This window comes from Pseudorca crassidens, chromosome 4 (genome assembly GCF_039906515.1).
Source record: "Pseudorca crassidens isolate mPseCra1 chromosome 4, mPseCra1.hap1, whole genome shotgun sequence".
Lineage (NCBI taxonomy): Eukaryota > Metazoa > Chordata > Mammalia > Artiodactyla > Delphinidae > Pseudorca > Pseudorca crassidens.
The window spans coordinates 108508012-108532883 of record NC_090299.1 but is presented as its reverse complement, the minus strand read 5'-3'; the positions used below and the strand labels follow the sequence as shown (position 1 = coordinate 108532883).

The 24872-nt window shown below is 40.0% G+C and overlaps 1 protein-coding gene across 1 annotated transcript in view; it reads right to left on the bottom strand.

Moving 5' to 3' along the window:
* Positions 1–24872, bottom strand: part of ART3 (ADP-ribosyltransferase 3 (inactive)) — an 84088-nt gene that overhangs the window by 21526 nt on the left and 37690 nt on the right. The window contains 3 exon segments of the mRNA XM_067736308.1: positions 9300–10011; positions 15081–15158; positions 16301–16411. Coding sequence (XP_067592409.1) covers positions 9300–10011; positions 15081–15149 — 781 coding nt within the window. The 5' untranslated portion in view covers positions 15150–15158; positions 16301–16411.

Below are 24872 nucleotides of genomic sequence, written 5' to 3'. Positions count from 1 at the left end.
CAACAGAAAAAGCTGAAAGCCTTCCTGCTAAATTCAGGAATAAGACAAGGATGCTCACTCTCACCACTTCTATTCAACACAGTATTAGAAATCCTAGCACAGCAGTCAGACAAGAAAAACAAAAGGTATCCAAATTTGAAGGGAAGAGGTAAAACTGTCACTATTTGCAGATGACATGATACTCTACACAGAGAACTCTAAAGACTCCACACAAAAACTATTAGAACTAATAAATGAACTCAGCAAGGTAGCAGGATATAAGATTGACATACAGAAATCTGTTGTATTTCTTTACACTAACAATGAAATATCAGAAAGTAAAAGAAAAAAAATCCCATTTAAAATCATGTCAAAAAAATTGGAAAAAACTTTTAAGCAAGGAGGTGAAAGACCTATACATTGAAAACTATAAAACACTGATAAAGAGACTGAAGATGATTTAAAGAAATGGAAAGGTATCCCATGCTCTTAGATTAGAAAAATTAATATTATTAAAATGGTCATACTACCCGAAGCAATCTACAGGTTAATGTAATCCCTATCAAAATATCCATTCCATTTTCACAATACTAGAACTAATAATCCTAAAATTTATATGGAACCATGGAAGACCCAGAATTGCCAAAGCAATCCTGAGGAAAAAGAACAAAGCTGGAGGCATAACCCTCCCAAGATTTCAGACAATACTACAAAGCTACAGTAATCAAAATAGCGTGGAATTGGCACAAAAACAAATAGATCAATGGAACAGAACAGAGAGTCCAGAAATAAACCAACACATCTATAGTCAATTAATCTACAACAAAGGAGACAAGAACATACAATGGAGAAAAGACAGTCTCTTCAACAAGTGGTGTTGGGAAAGCTGGATAGCTACATAAAAATCAATGAAATTAGAACACTCTCCCATAGAATATACAAAAATAAACTCAAATGGTTTAAAGACCTAAATATAAGACATAATTCCATAAAATTCCTAGAAGAGAACACAGGCAAAACATTCTCTGACATAAATTGTAGCAGTATTTTCTTAGATCAGTCTCCCAAGGCAAAAAAAAAAGAAAAAATTAAAGCAAAAATAAGCAAATGGGACCTAAACAAACATAAAAGCTTTTGTACAGCAAAGGAAACAATCAACAACAAAAAAAGACAACCTACGGAATGCAACTGACAGGAGTTAATATCCAAAATATACAAACAGCTCATACAACTCAACAGCAAAAAACCAAACAATCCAAAAAAAAAATAGAAAGAAAACTTAAATAGATATTTTTCCAAAGAAGACATACAGATGGCCAACAGGCACATGAAAAGATGCTCAACATCATAATTATTAGAGACAAGTAAATCAAAACTACAATGAGGTATCACCTCACACCTATCAGAATGTCTATCATCAAAAAGTGTGCAAACAATAAATGCTGGAGAGAGTGTAGAGAAAAGGAAACCCTCCTACACTGCTGGTGGGAATGTAAATTGGTGCAGCCACTATGGAAAACAGTATGGAGGTTCCTTAAGAAACTAAAAATAGAGCTACCATATGATCCAGCAATCCCACTCCTGAGCATATATCCAGAAAAGATGAAAAACCTAATTCAAAAAGATACATGCACCTCAATGTTCATAGCAGCACTACTTAGAATAGCCAAGACATGGAAACAACCTAAGTGCCCATCAATAGGTGACTGGCTTAAGAAGATGTGGTATATATATCTATATACCACATATATGCATTATAATATATTATATATATAATATTCCATTGTGTATGTATATGTATAAACACAATGGAATATTATTCAGCCATAAAAAAGAATGAAATATTGTCATTTGCGACAACATGGATGGACATAGAGAACATCATACTAAGTGAAGTAAGTCAAACAGAGAAATACAAATATTATAAAATATCTCTTATATGTAGAAACTAAAAAATAATACAAATGAATCTATATACAAAACAAACAGATTCATAGACACAGAAAACAAACTTATGGTTACCAAAGGGGAAAGGGAGGAGGGGGTAGGGATAAATTAGGAATATGCGATTAACAGATACAAACTACTATATATAAAATAGAGAAGCAATAAGGATTTACTGTATAACATAAGGAACTATATTCATAATGTCCTGTATAACCTATAATGGAAAATAATCTGAAAAAAATATATATATAACTGAATCACTTGGCTGTACACCTGAACCTAACACAATATTGTAAATCAACTATATTTCAAAAAAAAAAAAGTAGGAGGGTTAAAAATGGGTAAGAGATTGATCCAGAAATAAACGGGAGAAGACACAAATATAGATAGGGATTGAAAAAGGGAATATAACCATGGATTCAGCAGGTGTAAAAAGACATGAGATTACTGTGACTAGCTTTATGCCAATAAATTTGAAATATAAGACAAATGGACAATTCCTAGAAAAATGTAACTTATCAAAAATAACTCAAGAATAAACAGAAAACTCACATGGTATTATAACTATTAAGCAGTTTAAACTTTTTCCACAATGAAAAATACCAGGATAGTTTGGTTTTTACAGAGTACTAAAGAGAAAGGAGCTGCACAGAGAACCCCAGAGATCTTCAAAGCGTTTCCAGTACTCAGCAAAATACTGATCAGTTTATACTTGTCTAAGGAAACTACCCAAGGCCAGGGAAAGAACTCAAAGGATGAAGAATAGTGACTATTCCTACCAGCCACACTGGAAAACCTTGTAAGTTGTTATTTTAACAGGGAGCTCTACAGTAAGAAGCCTTGGAAGCAGTTCAGACAACAGTAAATAAAGCCCTCCCAGGAGTTCCTATCTCCTTCAGATCTCAAGAAATTACAGATGTCTGTGACCAAACTCAGAGCTGACTGGAATTTTTGGCAACAAGACTACAGCAGTATTTGTTGGCCACTGCACTTTTGGACACAAGGACTCCTCCCTTTGTAGGCCCTGCTACTGCTAGCCTGTTACTGGGCCTAATGAGACAGACTGTCTCACTAAAAGAAAAGTCAGGGGGCTTCCCTGGTGGCGCAGTGGTTGAGAGTCCGTCTGCCGATGCAGGGGACACGGGTTCATGCCCCGGTCCGGGAAGATCCCACATGCCGCGGAGCGGCTGGGCCCGTGAGCCATGGCCGCTGAGCCTGCGTGTCCGGAGCCTGTGCTCCGCAACGGGAGAGGCCACAGCAGTGAGAGGCCCGCGTACCGCAAAAAAAAAAAAAAAAAAAAAAAGAAAAGTCATGATTCTCCAACATAATATCTTATTGTGCCATGGGTTCTCTTTGAACTAAATTCCCATGAAGTAGGACAAACCCCCAAAAGTTCCACTGTCACATGGAAATTTTACCTCCAGTTAAGGGCCAAGCCTGGCTCCTAAAGCCTTAGCCACTTCCGCAAATAAATGGCTGCCCATCCATTAGACCTGCAGTTTCCAAACAGTGGTAGAGGTGTCCCTGCATGCTCTAGCAAATGCACAGGGGTACCAAGGGATATGTTAAAATTTCAAGACAAACACAGCCCGACTTGATATCTTTCAGACACTGCATGAACTACTAGCTTTAGATAGAACACAGTTTCAAAGTTATGTTACATTCTATTCGATAACATCATATATTTGCAAAGCTGGGTTTTTAGCAATTGTTGTGAAAAAAAGCAAGTATATGTGAAAAATCAGTGTGGATCAGGAAATAAGGTGGTATCTAATCTGACACCAAGGTTTGAGAAGCTGTGCAGTCAGTGTCCAACAGGCACATACATCCCATTAGCAAGTCGCTGTGGTTAAAAATGAAATAATAGTTCTTAAAACTTTTTATATATATTACTTCTTAGAAAACAGCTACTGAGATATTAGGACATAAATACTTATTGAGTTGTTTGAGTTTACTTAATAAATGGAATTTTTAGGCATTTATTTTAGCCTAGGGACACTCTGAAAAAATTATGACAACACTAAGGACACCATGAACCAAGAAAGTCTGAGAACCTCTGCATTAGACAGTACAAAGCCTCACCTACTACTTTATCCAAACTATTGGCTCAATGGGGGCCTTACCTGTAAGACTTCACACCTGAAAAGACAGCTGCCATGCTGTGACAGTCTATGGAGAGGCCTATGTAGGTAGGAACAAGGGAGGCCTCCAGCCAACAACTCATGAGGAAATAAGGCCTTAGTCAACAACCCACTAGGAACTGAGTCCTGCCATCAACCATGTGAGTGAGCTGGGAAGTACATCTTTCCCAGTCAAGTATTATGATGACTGCAGCCTTGTGAGAGATCCCTTGTCAAAAGACCCAGGTACACTGAACCCAGTTTCCTGACACAGCAACTATGAGACAATAAATGTTGTTTTTAGCCACTAAATTTTGGAGTAATTTGTTATGCAGTGATGGATAACTAATACAGGTGTGAGGGTCAGTTTTATGTATCAACTTGTCTAGGATACAGTCCCTAGTTATTCAATCAAACATTAATCTAAGTTGTTGCCTTGAAGGTATTTTGTAGATGGGATTAAAATCTATAATCAGTTACCTTTATATAAGGGAGATTATCCAAGATAATCTGGTGGGCCTGACACAATGAATAGAAAGGCCTTAAGCGCTTAGGCTTCCCAAAAGAAGAAATTCTGCCTGTGGGCAGAGCTTCAGTTCATACCCAAGAATTCCAGCCTGCCCTTCCTGACAGCCTGACCTATGGATTTCAGACTTGTCTTGCTAGCCCATACAATAATGTAAGCCAATTCCTTACAATCGATTCTGTTTCTCTGGTTGGAAACCTTGACTGATACCTTGTTCAGCATGAACAAGTCTGGTGGGTGAAAGTCTGGAGGGGGTTGGTAATGAAGAGTTCTCCCTTTTCCTATAAATATGGAATAAACAGTCTGAACAGCCTTCCAAATGTTCTAGGCATTGATTCATAATGTGAATTTCTCGAGGTGATAGATATGTGATATGTCACTTCCTATCTGGTTTATCTATACGGAATCTTGTTGAATCCCCAATCCCAGACAACAACACAGAAACTTCGCTACTCCCAAGGAAGGCTAAAAGAGTGTCCATCAGAACGAATGAAGGTACTTACATCTGATGAACCCTCAAGCGCTAGGGTGGATTTATAAAAAATAAATCTGGATAGCCCTGTAGGTTCATCTTCTTTCCCCCTTTTGATGGCTTAGCAGAGAGTTGCCTCAACAGGTCTGAGCAAGCTCAACAAAATAGACTGACACCAGCCACTGGAGTTCAGGGGCTCTTCCTTTCTAACAAGATTACTTTTGCAGTCAGGGAACACTGATATTCCCTGCCCGCATGACTCTATTAATATGTAAAATATATTTACATATATACTGCCTGGTCCCTCTCTATGTAAATACTGTCCAAAATACCAGATGATCTATGACCAGCCTGTTCAGTCAAATAATGAGAGGTCAGGGGATGAGGTGTACTCTACTATTTCTCTGCTTATAAGTTTTCTTCCAATAAATCATATTATATCTACACTGTAAGGTGCATGAAATCTCAGAGCTATGGCTTCCTACCAGGTATTTATAATTCATCTATAGTCCTCCCAATCCAAGTGCAGTTTTCAGATGGGGTCATTTTAAACGATGAGGAATGTAGCCTGATTACACAGCTGACATTCTGCTTTTATCGAGTTTTCTAGAAAAACAGTATAAAAGAAGGTTAACCTGCGGTAATTTTCCCATTAGGACGGATCAAGGGTTTTGTTACCATTTACTTACTCCCATTATCTTGGATTAATACGAGTATCTTTGACCACCAGGAATTATCCTCTCCACTTCCTAACCAACTGAACTATTTTCTTTAACTAACTAGCTTTTGTAAGGCCCACATACATTTTTATCTTGAAAATCACAAGCAAGTTTAAAGTAACAGCACAGGACTGTGTTAGCACACTACATTTAGCACAGTATAATTTTTTAATCACTTTCATAAATGCTGCCTTTTTACATCCAGAGGTCTATTCAGTCACAGTGGAACAAGGTTCTGATTATATCCTCATGGCTTGAGCTTTTAAAACCCCTGGTTATTATCCTTCATAGTGCTTCAAACAGCCTAGCTTTAATGATCACTTCAGGGTGTCTTTGATCCTGAGTTCCCATTAGTTACCTCCAGATGGCAGCAGAGGACACTGGTCAGACTCCGGCTTAGAGGTAAAGCAACACAATCAAGTGCAGTGGCCTGACTTTGCCAGAGCTCTCCAAACAAATAGCACAGGTGAGCCCCCACGGAGGTTTCCCCTTGTGGCTGGTTTGAACATTAACCTGCTGTGTAGCCTCTGCCTGCCTTTCTGGGCAGGCCCGCAGAAGTTTGCCCACTCTCCTCCCCTTTCCTCATAACACACTTCCCCATGTAGGTCCAAGACTTGGCTCATTCTGAATCAACCCAGCGGCTCCACCCCTTTTGTTCATCGTAATGCTACTCACAAACATGAACTCTGGGGGCTCCACTGCCCACCTCTGTTCATCAACCAGATACGAGTGACGGATCTGGCCTACTGCAGCTACCGTAGCCAGGGTTTCTGCAGAACCAATGGCTCCAGAAATAGCATTTGTCTGAGTGCATTAGAAGCACCAAAAGTGGTGTCATTTTGTCAGCCCAGCTGCAACTGGGCTTCTGGCTATAATGTGCTGGTAAAATTGAACAGGTTCTGGGGTGGAGAACGGGGGTTCTGACTTGTAGGGTTTGCTGATGTCCATGGTATAACTCTCATCCACGGCCAATTTCAAGCCATCGTGATGTATGAGGAATTGCCAAGAGATATATGCCCACAGTCAGCTCCCATAAGCTGGAATGAACTGGCTCCAACTGGCTTCGTTTTTGGTCAGGTCCAGTGTATGGTTAGGCGAGGGAAATGGGCACTCTTCCTCTCAACATAAATTTGCTCGCTAGTTGGTCTAACTTCCAACTCAGGGCCAGGACTAAGGTGAGACAAATGAGGTGTTTAGAGTGCAAAATTTAAGGAGGCATTCGCTCTTAGGATCATGCAGGTGAAGGTTGTGCAAGTATATGACCCTAAGCATGAAGACGTCCTTAAATTTTGTGCCCCAGGGATCTCAATGGCCACATAGCTTCTGCCATTAAATCAAAAGTGGACCAGCTCCCCTCCCCACTCCATCAGCACTTCTCTACCTGTTCTTTTTTATGTCATAATGCACTGGCACATTTGAGTCAAGGTCTAAAAGTCTATCCCACTTCCAAGGCCCTACTTCAATACTCGCTCTGTTTGACCAGCAGCTATAGTTTGGGGTTCACCTAGACAATCATACTCATAAGACCCCAAAAGGCATCCCCTCACCAGTTTACTCAGTTTTGCAGAAGAATGAAGGGCAGGAACACAGCATACCTATTAAAGGGTAGCATGAGTGATACACCTTCAATGCAAGTCCTCACAGCAGTCCAGGGCTGTCCTTCAGTCCCCAGAATGACATCTCAAATACAAGAAAACAAGGTTACACAGGTGGGTGCAGGAACTATCCTAGCTTAGTAGCCTCATGCCACACATAGAAGACAGCATCTCTTATATCAATCATGCCATGAGTACTCCAGGACTCAGCAAGAAGAAAACCTCAGTACGTCACACCACATTCAGGAATGCCCAAAGCTATGGCTTCCCTCCAGGTATTTATACTTCATTCACAACCTCGCAGCTCAGATGCACTGTAACGATCAACGGTTATGTTTACCATTAGGCAGTGTTGTACGGTTATACAGTTGTCATTCCACCTTTAGTAGATTACAGAGAAATAGTGCTAGAAGAAGATCAACAAGAGACCATTTTCGTAAGAGGAAGGAGAAAGGGTTTTGTTAACCCTTTACTCATATACCCCAAAGCACAATACCATAAAATTTCAGAACGCTGGCGATAAAGAAAATATCCTAAAACCTCCCAGAGGGCAAAACAAGTCTCATTCAAAGTTTTAGTAATTAGAATGGCGTCACCCTTTTTAACAGCAGCATCAGAAACTACAAGACAATGAAGGAACATCTCCAAAATTCCAAGGAAAATAATTTCCAAGACAAAAATACAAATCTACAAACTATTATTCAAGGTCTCAGAGATAGATTTTTCAGGTATATAAAGTCTCAGAAAATTTGCCTCAATATCTCTTTTCTCAGAAAACTTCTGAAGAATCCCTACCCCTTCCAAACTAAGGAGTAATTCAAGAAAGAGAAGGAAATCTAAGATATAGGGGATTCCTCATAGGGGAGAAGCAAAAGAAAGTCTCAGAATAGTAGTGAGGAGAGATTTCAGGATATTTTCATAAAGCAAGATGATGGAATCCAGGAGTATATCCAGAAAAAAAAAAAGAGTATCTGATATACCTAAATGTATTAAGAGGAGATTTATATTTCTAAGGATTCAGGGGTGAATTACTGATGGGATATAAAAAGCTAAGGAAACAGAAAATCATACAACTAATAACTCTGAGGTAAAAGTAGTACTTCAAAACAAAACGGTACCAGTCTTTACTACACTGGGACAATGGGAAGGGGAAAGGCACAAATGTTGAGGAGGGTGGTGGTGATCAGATTCTTCTAATTCCCTTCTCCCCTGCCTCCCTACATGACAGGGTCTGGAAAAGCTAATTACCCTCTTTGCAAGATTTTCTTGTAGTTACAGACGATCAAGTAGCTGTTCTGGTCGATGATATGCAATCAGAAGTCTACTCAGAACTTCTCGGAAAGCTTTTACCCTCCTGATTAAACAGGCAGATTTGGCTGCCATCCTCCTATCCTCTCTTTTTGTCTTGAACGTGGTTTGACGCCTACAGCTGCCAACAGTCACACTGAAAACATGAATCAACAAACCAACATGCTCAAATTGGTGGACGACAAAGAGTCTGAGTTACTCATGATGTAGTTGAGCCCCTGTACCAACTCTGGACAGCCCACCTCTAGACTTCCAATTAAATGAGAGCCACCAGGCAGGTTTTGTTCCTTGGCCTATACCCACTAGATGCTAGCAGCAACTAAAGGTAGTCGTGACAATTAAAAATGTTTCCAGTTACGGTCAGCTGACCCTAGTGGGCAAAACTGCTAGTTGAGAACCATTACCTTATATTACTATTTTGGTTTTTTAACTTTCAATAATACCGTAAATGTATTATTTTGATACAATTAAATTATGAAAAAAGAAACTAACAGTATGAAAAGAGCTAGATGAGAGACCACCAATGTTTTGTCTCCTTTTAAAACCTCCCAATTTTCTTCCTGACCTCTCCCTGGGCCTAAGAGTCTCACTCCTTCTTTCCCAGACATGCACAGACAGAACAGAGACACTTACCACCTAGAAATGCACACTCATAATGGCTGCAGGTCTTGTTTGTGCTTTGCAGGATAAGGTTATTGCCAGTCCCATCCTGTGTCACATGAAAAACCTCATTCAGGGGTATTAAAATAATTCTTTCACTTTCTTTATCAAAAAATTTTTCAACGGCAATTCCAAAGCACGTGTTGATGGTTAACAGAACGTCTTGGTCATTAGCAACTTGAGGTTTGGTTGAATATGCCAAGGTGAAATGGCCAAATCAGACTTGGTTTAGTCCTCCAAATGTAGATAAAGTAGTCTGCCTTACGCTATACACCACGTTTTGGTAGCTGTTCTCACAAGGTCTTCTCAGCAACTGCAGAGCTTTCGTCAGGTAAAAATGAAAAGCTTTGAACTGGAAGCCATAGACATAATCTTTTCGAGACTGGCCGGCCATTTTCCCAGCTTCATTGAACACATGGTAAAAGGAAGTTTGCTCTTGAGCTTCAGAAACATATGCCATCAGGGCTATTCCATGGTTATCCTTAAAACCCACAGGGAGAAAGAGCTGAGTCTTCCGAGCTTCCCACTTGGCTTCTGCATTTTCCCACACATCTTCCAAGAGCTGGAGGCTTGCTTTTTCCTCCTTGAGCAGCTGGGGAACATATTTGAGTTCCATCCTGTCAGTGCATTTCAGGTATTCGTCATCAAATGCATTGTCTGCCATATCTAACATTTCAGCTTGTACCTTCAAAGGAAAAGGACATTAATCCCCTTGAAATAAAGATACTTGGTGTACATCATTTCTCTCAGTTTATCGCATCCACCCCCTCATGCCCAGACTCTCTCCCTTGCTTACAATCAACTGTGGATATGTTTTTACGTAGGAAGTATCTTCCGCTGCTAATGATAACTTTTCTCACATATTTGTATGAAAGAGTAAATGACCATGCCTGCAACTCATTCGTTTGAACCCTGTGGTACAGAGGAAAGAACAATGAGGGTGAAACTGAAGAAAATGGGTGGCAGTCCTGGCTTTGAACAATATTCTTAGCTAATTTCCTCAACCACTCAAGACTGTTGAGTGAATTTGAAATATCTTGTGTGAAACACTTTACATGGCGGATAAATATATAAAGGCAAACATTATCCCTTTTGCTTTGAGGATGCCCCCCCTCCCCCTTGTCTGTGTGGTTCAGCTAGGACTGATTCTGCATCTTCAGCCCCTATGATAAGCAACGATGCAGGCTGAAAAACCAGAGCACTCCCAGAAAAACAAAAGGCTTTCTTTCCCTATAACCATAAGCTCTAAGGATAATATTGGCTTGTGGCAGCCAATAGTTATCCATTGAGTCCCATGGAGAATCCTGTCTACAAATAAAGCCAACAAAGGAAGGTTTGCAGAGCTGAGAGGTGAAGAGAGAGATGAGGACCTGATAACATTACTTAAGGCCTGAGTCTAGCTTTACCTGGAAACGGTATGTTACTTCAGTCATAAGAATCAGTAAATTCCCTATTTATCTGAGCTAGTTTGAATTGTCTTTCCATTACAAGTAACTGGAAAAGGACTAAGAATCTTTAAATGACACACATAACGTAAGAAGCAGGGCAGTGTAGTGTAACGAACACTACTAGCTTTGAATCAGATAGATCTGGGTTCAAATTCCATTTCTGTTACTAACTAGGTACTAATTACTTATGGGAAAGTTACTTGACATTTCTGAGCTTCAATTTTTTTCATCTAAAACATGGGGATAACGTGAGGAAATAATATCTTAACTGCAGGACTGTGGTGAGGATTAAATGATAGAATGAATATATGCAAAGTCCTCAGCCCCATGCCTTAGCCCCAAGGCACATATCAAGCCTTCAACGAGCTGTGGTTATTCTTATCATTTCGTAATAGGAATATATGTACAGTCTTCCCTCAGTATCCATGGGGGATTGGTTCCAGGAGCCCCCGCAAACACCAAAATCCACAAATGCTCAAGTTCCTTATAAAACTGGCATAGTACAGCCTTCCCCGGCGGTCCAGTGGTTAAGGCTCCGCGGTGGCACAAACCAGGGGTGCTGGTTTGAACCCTGGTCGGGGAACTAAGATCCTGCATGCCACATGAATACAGTGGGCCCTCTCTATCTGCGGGGTCACACATGTATGGATACGGAGGGCAGACTGTATTATACTGTAAGTTCCTCAAGGGCACGACATGTATCCTATTTATCTTCTGAATTCCAAGCACCTAGCAGAGCAACTGGCAAAATATTTAGTTCAAGTGAACTAAGTAAGAACCCTGTGCTCAGGCCTATGGATCAAAACACAGGATGAGCACATCCGCCCAGAGACACCATCTAAGGGTTTCTACAAGTAAAAGGGTAATGCCCTCCATATCATTGTCTCTTTCCACTACTCTATACTTGTATAGAGTATATAGTTGCTATAGTTGTTGCTATAGACTATATACAACTATATGCAACTATAGAGTATATAGTTGCAACCTCAGTTGGAGACTTTATAGAAACACTTAGCCAGGATCTCTTAAAGTTGCAGGCTCCATGTGAATGATTCTTAAAGCGTGTGAGTGTGTGTGTGGAAAGGAAGAGGCGGTGCAGGGAACCAACTTAAGCAAGCAGAACACAACTTGATTCCATATCCCACACTATCTCCTTCTCACTATCTCTCTTCTCCCCTCATGGTCAAACTTCTTCAAAAAGACATCTATCTTTGCCATCTCCGTTTCATTTCCACTCATATCCCAACCCTCTTCAATCCGGTCTCCCACCCCCATTCCTCCATCCAAATAGCTCTCACTAAGGAAACATTTCTTCTTAGACTCCTTTGCAGACCTAGCATATTTTCATTGGCCATTAAACGCTGGTGTTTCTCAAGGCTACTTATTTTCCAACTCTCAGTTCTACCCTTAGGCAATTATATAAGACCCATAGTTTCAGTTATCATCTAAATACCTCTGACCTGTCCTGTAAGTGCAAGATCAGTATAGCAACTGCCTACTTAATAACCCCACTTGAATTGCTCAAAGACCCTTCAAACAAAACAATCTAAGACCAAGACCAAACTTATAATCTTACTGCCTACAACTACCATCAACCTAGTCCGTATATAAAACCATCTATTCATTTGTGAAATTTTCTTAGATTTCTCCTTCTCAGTCACCCCCTGTGGCCACTTCATCCTTAAGGCCTAACAAACTTCTCCAGAGTGCTTTCTGTATGTGAAGCACTAAGTGTTCATACATATTAATTCATTTAATCTACATGGTAACCCTGTGAGGTAGGTAGGTATTATTATTCGTCCCTTTTTTAAGGGTTAGGAAACTACGGCACAGAGAGTTTAACTTGTTTGGAATTGATATTTGAACCCAGGCAATCTGGCTCCAGAGTCTATTCTCTTAACCAAAGTGTTGTGTTTCTGATGATGAAGATCACTGACATTTATGTAGCACTTTTTAAAAAAAGAGTTTAATTTCGTCCTCATAACAACCCTTATGAAAGGCTGGGCAGGCAATTCACAACACCGTTTTACGAATGTAGGAATTGTGTTGGCATCAGAAATGGTCTTGATTACCAGCCACAGAATATTCTGCTGGGGAAGTCACTGAGACCCTGAACTCCTGGGTCTGTAGGTCACTTTCTTGAAGTGGGAATTTGAGCTTCATGAGATGAAATCATTGCCATCTCCTAGCCAAGAAATGCACTTTCGTCCACAGCACAGAATGTACCAGAGTGCATCTTGGGCGCCAATGCCTAATTTATGTTCAAGACTTCAACATCTTATAAGACATCACACCCTAAAACCACCACCCCACATTCCTCACACCATATCAAGGGTTGATCCAATATGATCCTGTCTTTCCCCCGTGCCTCTAACTAGTCTCTGCATGTCTAATTTTAGACATCAATTCTTTCTGGCCAAAGGCCACCGCTGATTGTGTGTTCTGTATAGTGAGTACCTTGAGCACTGAAAAAGCCCACAAATGCCGCCACAATTCAGGGGAAACTGAATGGACAAGGAACAGGTACAAAGGCTAGGTGAACACACTGATTATATTTTCTTCCTCTGAGTTATCCATTGAAACAAAATCCTATATGGATGAAATTCAATTACCAAAGGTTTATTACAAAAATGTAAAAATGACCTAAATGGTTAAAAAAAGAAATTGGTTAAACAAATTACGAAACATTCATAAAACAAACATATCAAATTTATGTTGCAGAAGAATATTAAAAAGGCAAATCAAAACCACAGTGAGATACCACCTCACACCCATTAGGATGGCTATAAAGATAAGGAAGAAAAAGGAAAATAGGGGCTTCCCTGGCGGCGCAGTGGTTAAGAATTCGCCTGCCAAGGCAGGAGACACGAGACACAGATTCGACCTCTGGTCTGGGAAGATCCCACATACCTCGGAACAACTAAGCCCGTGCATCCCAACTACTGAGCTTGTGTGCCACAACTACCGAAGCTCACGTGCCTAGAGCCCGTGCTCTGCAACGAGAAGCCACCACAATGAGAAGCCTGTGCACCGCAACAAAGAGTAGCCCCCACTCACTGCAACTAGAGAAAGCCCACGTGCAGCAACGAAGACCCAACACAGCTGAAATAAATTAAAAAAACATTTTTTTAAGTAAAATGGTATATTTTTATATGTGAATTATACTTCAATTTTTAAAAAGTCACACTGCAGACCAGGTAACAGAATATACAGTGATTCTATAAACAATATATCAGACTATTAAATTTAAAAATGGGTAAAATTTTAAGAATTTAACACATTTTAAAGAACGTACTTCAAATCAGTGGACGAATACTCATTCAGTAGTGATGTGAGAGCTAACAATGTGGCGGGAAATATCAGGTGAGGGACCTGGCTCATATTTTACATAAAAATATGATAGGGACTTCCCTGGTGGCGCAGTGGTTGAGAACCTGCCTGCTAATGCAGGGGACACAGGTTCGAGCCCTGGTCCGGGAAGATCCCACATGCCGCGGAGCAACTAAACCCGTGCACCACAACTACTGAGCCAGCGTTCTAGAGCCCGCGAGCCACAACTACTGAGCCCATGTGCCACAACTACTGAAGCCTGTGCGCCTAGAGCCTATGCTCCGCAACAACAGAAGCCACCGTGCTGAGAAGCCCATGCACCGCAACGAAGAGTAGCCCCCACAACTAGAGAAAGCCCGCGCACAGCAACGAAGACCCAACGCAGCCAAAAATAAATAAAATTTAAAAAATATATATGATACAGAATGTTTAAAGATTCAATTGTAAAAAATAAAATCATAAACTCTCTATCAGAAAACAAAAGAATACTGAATGTGGGAAAATAGTCACTATATAGTTTAATGGAAAACATGTAGATAAACATTGCAGTGTCATCTTAGCTGAAGAAAAATACATATTTTTTAGAATATCTGATGCCATGGACAGACATCTGTAGCACAATATTAACTTAAAAAGGTAAAAAAATACTATGTATAGTGTGAATCCATTTTTGTAAATTACAAACATAAACACACAGAAGAAAGCTGAGAAGAATACACACCAACAGATTGAGTCTTTCCCTCTGGGTGGAAGATTGTGGATGATTTTTACTTTCCTCTTTTTGATTAATTTTAATTTTTCAATTTTCTACAGTTAACACATATCAGTGTGTAAAAGATAAGATCTACTTGTAAAAAACTAATTTACCTACTCTCTCTGTTCTCATTTCTATCATCAACCCACACAAATGCCTCAGGCAACCTTATATCAAGAGTTCCCATTCCAGTGACCACATGCTTCCCATTCCTAACATTACCTGGAAGATGTCCATTAGAATCATAGGTGCCAGCAGCATGGTGACCATTTCAAAATGTCCTGCCTTCATTTTTCTCTTCTAAATTAAAAAGAAAAAATTCCAATTTAGTAGACTTAAAGAAAAGGTTTAGGGAAGTAGAACAGGATGACACACTATATATATTTTTTCATTCTGGCTAAGAGTGGGTATCATAATGGTTAGGAAGTGATTATTAATAAATTTCCAATGGCTGGAAGGGTCATTAGACTTTGTCTGGTGGTCTAACACCCTCATTCTACAGAAGAGGAAACCAAAGCTCAGAGAACTTCAGCAGTTTGCTCAAGATTAAATCTGTCCATTTCCATTCTCTTTTAGACATGTTGTCTCTCCCACCATAGTCACTGGTAGTCATTTTTAATTCCTATCTCTAAATCTCCCCTCAGCATACATAGGAAATCACAAACTAAAAAACAACCGTTTCAAATTGGTCCCCTAGATCCCAGTCTCCAAGAATTCTCCAGGAGTTAGTATCCATGCATATCATCCATTCTTTGATCCTCCTTGCAAACCAAGTCATGCCCATTTGGCTAGGATGGAGGCCAGTAGTGGTAAACACCAGAAGGTTATCCGAGGCAGTCTGCTTCTCCCAAATAGTCACATTTAAGAGAAGCCAAGGATAAAACAAGTGTCTTGCATAACTTTCTGAAGGCAGGAATGAGAAGGAAATGGGTAGGAAGCAATTCTAGTAAGATTATATAATTCTATTGGCTGAATGCCCAATATTCATCCCAAAGTTCATGAGACAGGAGCAGGTAAACAGGAGGGTAAGAGGCCGTCAAGGGCTGAAGCTGTCCCAGAGCCATTAACTGATTCAATTAAAGACTGGTTTATAGTTCCTTCCACATACCTACAACAAAGTTGACATGGCTGGAACTGAACTGAAATCTCTTTTTTTATCCTACCAATCACCATGTTATGGCACCTGAAAATGGGGAAGAACAGCACAGGGGAAAGAAGATAGTCTTCCCTTTGGCCCCAGATCCCCATCTTTATTCAGGAGCAGTTTCTTTCACTAAAGATATCAAAAGATAGTACAAACATGCCACTCTTGTGTGAAGCTTCCCTTTAAAAAAAAGATTTGGAAAATAATCCTTGACAGATACCAAGCAAGCTCTGAATCAGGATTTTCTTGAAAATTCTTCACTTCCATAGTCTGAGTGTAAATAAGTCAAAATGTTTACCTGGCTTTTCTGCCTGTGGAGGTTTAAACGATGCTAGGTCTCAAACCGTTTCCCCAGTCTCTCCGTGGTGGTGAGCGTGTCTTCAGGATAGGAGGCTGTTGACACTGAGCGCTGAGAAGGGAATGCTTTTCTTTTTATAAACATCCCCAGCAATAGCTTGGCAGTGGCACACTACCTCGTTTGTGTTCTGCTATTTATATCTGCCCCCCAGACTCTCCCTTGGAATCATTACTGTTAACACATGAAATCTCCAAGAGGCTTGTGAAGCCGCAGCAATTCCCTCTAACCCCACAGCGCGTTCAGCTCTGAGCCCTCAGTTCTGGGCTTCTCAGAGAGTGATCGCTTCCCATTCCTAACCCTTTGACCCTTTGACTCTGAGATGTCAGACTGAAGCAAGGATTTTACCCTAGCTAAATGGTTCACATAACTCAGGGGACTTGCTGTGTTAATCACTGGCAATGGTGATGGCTATCACCGTTCACTCAACTGGCTTACTGTATTTTAGGTACCGAGCCAGGTGCTGGGACACACAAGTAAGTGAAATAAAGCTGAAAAGCACTCAAACTAACAAAAGACATGAATATGCATACTTAACCAGAATACATGTTAAGAATCTTAGGTACAGGCAAAGCCCAGTGAGAACACTAAGAAGGGAAGGATTTGGTAATATCTACAACTATAGCTCTCATTTGAGTAAAGTACACCTAGTAAATATATTGACTGCAGTGCTGAAGAATACTTAAGAATTCACTGACTATGGATAAAAAACCGTGAAATGTCCTAGGAAATTCATGCATATGTGTATCAAAATTAATAGAATATTTAGAAAGTAGCACTATTCATAAAAGCCCCAAACTACAAACCATCCAAATGCCTATAAATAGTAGAATGGATAAATTGTGGTGTATTTATACCATGGAATTTTGTATAGTATTGAAAATTAAGAAACTCTTAACTACATGTATGTGCATAAATACCACAAATTTTAAACCTATGAACAGATACAAACATCTACACACTGAATGATTTAATTAGTATAGAGTACAAGATCAGGCAAAACACTTCTATGGCATCAGATGTCAGAACAGTACCCTGAGTGGGAGGTAGTAACTGGAAGAGGCACAAGGGGAGCATCTGGGATGCTAGTTAGGTTCTGTTTTTGGTTCTGGGTCTCGATTACACTGATATATTGTTTATGAAAATTCACCAAGCTATTACATACTTAAATGTATTTTTCTCTCTGTGTGTGTACATACATATTTACTCAATGAAACATTTTAAACTGTCATGAAGTGAACCTACTTTTACAAAACCCATCTCTCCTCCTCAGACTCTTCCAGACGTCTAGCCTCTACCCACCTCACTGGCTAAGCAATTTAAAAGTAAATACACTGAATAGGCTCTCAGTAATTGTATCATTTTAAAAAATAGAGTTTAGTTAGAAAGGAAAAAGTTTGCACATGTTTTCAGTCCTTAGGCTCACAATGACCGGCATTTTAGGCCCAGGCATGTGGGCCTACAGGGAATGAAGTAGTGGGATTTTCCTGTATTTGGCCCCCGAAAGCCTATCAGATTCATCAATGAATCACACAAAAGACTGAGTCTACCAAAAGGAGCATAACAAACACTGCATGAAGCTCAAAGCAAGTTTGACCTTATTTATTCCCAGCATGCTTTTGCTCCATTCTTGTTTTCTTTCAAGAAAACATAGTGACTTGATATTTGTATATACTGTGACATGATCACCACAATTAAGTCTAATTAACATCCATTACCACACACAGTTACAAAATAGTTTTGTGTGTGATGAGAGCTTTTAGGATTTAGTCTCTTGGCAACTCGCATATGTGCAATACAGTATTATGAACTCTAGTTGCCAATTAGATCCCCATGACTTACTTACTTTGTAACTGGAAGTTTGTGCATTTTGACTCTCTTCACCGATTCTGCTCAACCCCCACCCCCATCTCTGGCAGCCACCAATCTGTTCTCTGTATCTATGAGCTTGGTGGTTGCTTTTGTTTTTAGATTCCACATATAAGTGAGATCATACGTTATTTGTTTTTCTCCATCTGACTTTCACTTGGCAAGATGCCCTCAAGATCCATCCATGTTGTTGCAAATGACATTATTTCATTCTTTTTATGGCTGAGTAATATTCCATTGTATATAGGTGCCACATCTTCTTTATCCATTCATCTGTCGATGGACACTTAGGTGGCTTCCATACCTTGGCTACTGTAAATAATGCCACAAAGAACATGGAGGTGCAGAAATCTTTCCAACTGTTTTCATTTTCTTTGGGTAAATACCCAGAAGTGAAATTGTTGGATCATATAGAAGTTCTATTTTTAATTTTTTGAGGAACCCTCATACTGTTTTTCATAGTGACTGCACCAATTTACATTCTCACCAGTAGTGTACAAAGGTTTCCTTCTTCATATCCTAACATTTGTTATTTCTTGTCTGTTTGATAATAGCCATTCTAACAGGTGTAAGGTGATATCTCACTGTGTTTTTTTTTATTTTTTTATTTCTTGGCCGCACTGCACAGCATGTGGGATCTCAGTTCCCTGACCAGGGATTGAACCCATGCCCCCTGCAGTGGAAGCACAGAGTCCTAACCACTGGACGGCCAGGGAAGTCCTTCTCATTGTGGTTTTGATTTGCATTTCCTTCATGATTAGTGATGTTGATCTTTCCATGTGTCTGCTGGCCATCTGTATATCTTATTTGAAAAAATACCTATTCAGGTCTTTGCCCATTTTTTATATAGATTGGTTTTTTCCTATTGAGTTGTATCAGTTCTTTATATATTTTGGATATTAACACTTTATCATATGTATGATTTGCATATTATCTCCCAATCAGGCTGTATTTTCTTTTTTTTTTTCTTTTAACCAGGTAAGTCCCTGGGGGCCTTTTTTAAAAATTAATTAATTTATTTATATTATTTATTTTTGGCTGCAGTGGGTCTTCATTGCTGCATGCGGGCTTTTCTCTAGTTGCGGCGAGTGGGGGGCTACTCTTCGTTGCGGTGCGCGGGCTTCTCACTGTGGTGGCTTCTCCTGTTGTGGAGCATGGGCTCTAGGCATGGGGGCTTCAGCAGTTGTGGCTCGTGGGCTCTAGAATGCAGGCTCAGTAGCTGTGGCACACGGGCTTAGTTGCTCCATGGCATGTGGGATCTTTCCAAACCAGGGCTCGAGTCCATTGGTAGGTGGACTCCTAACCACTGTGCCACCAGGAAAGTCCCCTGTATTTTCATTTTTAGATGGTTTCCTTTGCTGTGCAGAAACTTCTTAGTTTGGTATAGTCCCACTTGTTGATTTTTGCTTTTGTTGCTTTTGCTTTTGGTGTCATATCCAAAAAATCACTGCCAAGACCAATGTCAAGGTGCTTACCACTTATGTTTCCTCTAGGAGTTTTATGGTTCAGGTCTTATGGGTTGGCCAAAAAGTTCGCTCAGGTTTTCCCATAAGATGTTTTGGAAAAACCCAAACAAACTTTTTGGCCAACCCAATACATTCAAGTCTTTAATACATTTTGAGTTAATTCTTAGGTATGATGTAAGATAGTGGTCCAGTTTCATTCTTTTGCCTGTGGCTGTTCAGTTTTCCAAACACCATTTACTAAAGAGACTGTCCTTTCCCCACTGTATACTGGCTCCTTTGTCATAAGTTAATTGACCATATACACATGAGTTTATTTCTGGGCTTGCCATTCTATTTCACTGATCTATGTGTCTGTTTTTATGCCAATACCATACTGTTTTGATTACTATAGCTTTAAAATATAGTTTGAAATCATGGAGCACAATGCCTTCAGCTTTGTTCTTCTTTCTCAAGATTGCTTGGGGGTTTTTGTGGTTCCATACAAGTTTTAGGATTTTTTTGGTCCTATTTCTGTGAAAAATACTATTGGAATTTTGAAAGGGATTGCACTAACTATGTAGATTGCTTTGGGTAGTATGGACATTTTAACAATATGGGTTCTTCCAGTCCATGAGCATGGACTATCCTTCTATTCATCTGAGTCTTCTTCACCATTTTTCATCAATGTCTACAATTTTCAGCATACAGGTTTTTCACCTCCTTGGTTAAATTTATTCACAAGTATTTTATTATTTTTGGTGCAATTATAAATGGGGTTATTTTCTTTATTTCTCTTTCTGATAATTCATTATCGGTGTATAGAAACACAACAGATTTCTGTGTATTGATTTTGCAGCCTGCAACTTCACTGAATTTATTAGTTCTGGTTTGGAGAGGCGTCTTCAGGGCTTTCTGTATATAATATCATGTCATCTGCAAATGACAGTTTTACTTCTTCCTTTCCAATTCAGATGCCTTAATTTCTTTTCCTTGCTGGATTGCTCTGGCTAGGACTTCTAATACTATGTTGAACAGAAGTGATAAGAGTAGCCATCCTTGTTTGAACATGATTTTAGAGGAAAAGTTTTCAGCTTTTCACCACTGAGCATATTAGCTGTGGGCTCTCATAGATAGCCTTTACTATGTTGAGGCACATTCCCTCTATACTGACTTTGTTGAGAATTTTTTATCAAAAATGTCTGTTAAATTTTGTCAAGTGCTTTTTCTGCATCTTTTGTGATGATCACATGATTTTTATCCTTCATTTTGTTAATCTGGAATATCTCACTGATTGATTTGTGAATATCGAACCATCTTTGCATCCCTGGAATAAATCCCAATTGATCATGGTGTATAATCCTTTCAATGTATTGTTGAACTCAGTTTGCTAATATTTTAAGGATTTTTGCATCTATGTTCCTCAGGGATACTAGTCTGTAATTCTCATTTTTTGTAGTGTCTTTGTCTGGTTTTGGTATCAGGATAATGCTGACCATAAACTGAGTTGTGAGCTTGGAAGTGTTCCCTCCTCTTCTATTTCTTGGAAGAGTTTGAGAAGGATTGGTGTTAACTCTTTTCAAATGTTTAGTAGAATTTGCCAGTGACGCCATCTGGACTTTTATTTGGGGGAAGTTTTAAACTACTGATTCAATCTACTTACTAATAATCAGTCTGTTCAGATTTTCTGTTTCTTCCTGATTCACTCCTGGAAGGTTGTTTGTTTCTAGGAATTTATCCATTTCTTCTAGGTTGCCCAATTTGTTGGTATATACTTTATTTGTAGTAGTCTCTTATGATCCTTTATGTTTCTGTGGTATCATCTGTAATGTCTTCTCTTTCATTTCTGATTTTATTTGAGTCCTCTCTTCTTTTCTTAGTGAGTCTAGCTAAAGGTATGTTGATTTTGTTTATTTTAAAATAACAGCTCTTGGTTTCACTGATCTTCTCTATTGTCTTTGTTTCTTTTCATTTATTTCTACTATGATCTTGGTTATTTCTTTCCTTCTATTAACTTCAGGCTTTATTTATTCTTCTCTTTCTAGTTCTTCGAGGTATAAAGTTAGGTTGTTTGATATTTTTCTTTGTTTCTTGCAGTAGGCATTTATCACTATGAACTTTCCTCTTAGAACTGCTTTTACTGAAGCCCATGAATTTTGGTATGTTATGTTTCCATTTTTGTTTGTCTCAAGGTATTTTTTGATTTTGCTTTCAATTTTTTCTCTGACATATTGGCTGTACAGGAGCATGCTGTTTAATCTTCACATATTTATGAATTTTCCAGTTTTCTTCTTATAACTGATTTCTAGTTTTATGCCACTGTGGCTGGAAAAGATGCTTGATATGATTTCAATTTTATTAAATTTGTTAAGACCTGTTTGGTGGCCTAACGTATGATCTATCGTAGAGAATGTTCCATGTGTACTTGAGAAGAACGTGTATTCTATTGATTTTGGATGGAATGTCCTGTGTATTTCTGTTAAGTCCATCTTGTCTAATGTGGCATTTAAGGCCAATGTTTCCTTATTTATTATCTGGATGATCTATCCACTGATGTAAGTGGGGTATTAAAGTCCCCTACTATTGTTGTACTGTTGTCTATTTCTCCCTTTAGGTCTGTTAATATTTGCTTTATATATTTATGTGCTCCTATTTTGGGTGCATAAACATTTACAAATGTTACATGCTCTTGTTGGACTGACCCCTTTATCACTATATAATCCCCTTCTTTGTCCCTTATCACAGTCTTTGTTTTAAAGTATATTTTGTCTGATATAAGTGTTACCAAACGCAACTCTGTATGCTTGACGCACAGTGAGGCCAAACAATACCAGAACGTCAGATACATGGGGGCTCCAGATGGAAGTGGTGCCAGGTCCCAGGCCAGGGCTCTGCTGCAAGCCTGGCAGGCGGCAGGATATGAGTCGTGGCTTGCACACCACATCCGCTGGAGCCAGCTTGCCCAGTGCTGCCCCGCCTCATGCCACCGCGCTGCCCCCAGCCTGGCCTGGCCTGGCAGTCCCTGACTCCTGCTGGACTCCCTGCTGGGACGACTATGACAGGAAGGTGAAGCAGGCAGCCAGGAAGAGGGCAAGGAGGTGGCACACGCCTGTGTCCACTTGGCCATGAGAACCTGACCTGCAGATGTACCTGCCGCTGTAACAGGGGCAGGGCAGGCACACAGCCATTAGCTCGTGACCATTAGCACATGGCAGTTAGAGGTCCAGCTCCACCAACAGTCAGCCGAAGAGTGGTCCTGGGGCAGAGAGAGTGGTGAGAGGCAGATAGCAGCCTTCTCCAGGCCCTCCAGGTCTGCTGGCCTCAGGCTGAGGGCTGTGTCCTGCGGACCTCCAGAGCCCTCGCTACAGCCGCCCACTGGCTGGCCCCAGGCCTTGAAGCAGCAGTGAACCTCTCCTCCATCTGCACCTCTGCAACCTAATGGTGGCAGCAGTCTCCATGGGTTGCAGCCCAGGGAGCCCTCAGCAACTGGAGTATACGGACACTGCCATTAAGGTAACAGCAGTCTCCATGGGTCGCAGGCCACGGAGGCCTCAGAGCCTCTCCAGTTTCAATGAAAAGCCTGAGAGCTGGCTGGATCCTGGGCGCCTTGCTCCCTTAGTGATGATGGCTGGGCAGGGTTTGGGAACCTGGCCCTGAGGGTGCCGCCAGCTGAGATCTGCCTCTTCAACTGGGCCTGGGCACTGGTGGGAGGACCCAGGCTGGGTGCTGGGTGAATGCTCCCGGGCAGGGTAACCCACCTGTGTAGGGATCCCCTTCTCTTAGCCAGGACCTGGAACTTGGTGGGTGAAAGTTGAGACTTGACACCTTGCCCTTTCTTGTTAGAACAGAGAATAACATTTGTTTTGGTGGTTTATAGGAACATTGTGACCTGACCATGACCTGACCTCAAGAACAAAGGATCTGACACCAAGAAGTCTGCAACAACTAACCATGCCCCTCCCTTACCTTTCCTACAAAAGGGCTTTGCTGAAAGTTTCGGGGGAGTTTGGGTTTTTTTAAGGCATGAGCCACCCATCTCCTTGCATGGCCCTGCAATAAACGAAACTCTGACGTTTTGGTATTATTTGGCCTCACTGTGCATCAGGAAAATGGACTTGCGTTCGTAACATAAGTATAGCTACCCCAGCTTTCTTTTGGTTTCTATTTGCATGGAATATATTTTTCCATCCCTTCACTTTTTTAAGTTTTTTTTTTTTTTTTGATGTGGACCATTTTTAAAGTCTTTATTGATTTGTTACAATATTTCTTCTGTTTTATGTTTTGGTTTTTGGCCACGAGGCATGTGGGATCTTAGCTCCCCAACCAGGAATGGAACCCACACCCGCTGCACTGGAAGGCAGAGTCTTAACCACTGGACTGCCAGGGAAGTCCCCATCCCTTCACTTTTAATCTGTGTGTGTCCTTAAGTCTGAAGTGAGTCTTCTGTAGGCAGCATATAGATGGGTCTTGTTTTTGTCACTCAATCATTCTATATCTTTTGATTGGAAAATTTAGTTCATTTTACATTTAAAGTGATTATTGAAAGGTATGTTCTTATTGCCATTTTGTTAATTGTTTTCTGGCTGCTTTGTAGTTCCTCTGTTCCTTTCTTCTTCTCTTGGTCTCTTCCTTTGTGGTTGATGATTTTCTTTAGTGCTATCTCATATTCCTTTCTCATTTCCTTTTGTGTATCTAATATAGGTTTTTGCTTTGTGGTTATCATGAAGCTTACATAAAACAGCTTGTAGTAGTCTATTTTAAGTCGATAACAACTTAAGTTTGAATGTACTCTAAAGTTCTACATTTTTATTCTCCCATCCCCTGTATCTTATGTTTTTGATGTCACATTTTACATCTTTTAATAGTGTGTATTCCTTAATTATGGTAGTTATGGTTACTTTCACTACTCTGTCTTTTAACCTTCATACTAGCTTTAAAAGTGACTAATCTACTACCTTTACCATACAGGAATACCTTATTTTACTGCACTTTATTGTGCTTCATAGATATTACATTTTTTTTTACAAATCAAAGGTTTGTGGCAACCTTGCTCTGACCAATTCTGTAGGTGCTATTTTTCCAACAGCATTTGCTCACTTCATGTCTCTCTGTCATATTTTGGTAATTCTTGAAAAATTTCAAACTTTTAAATTATTATGTCATGGTTATCTGTGATCTTTGATAGTACTACTATACAGCTTGCT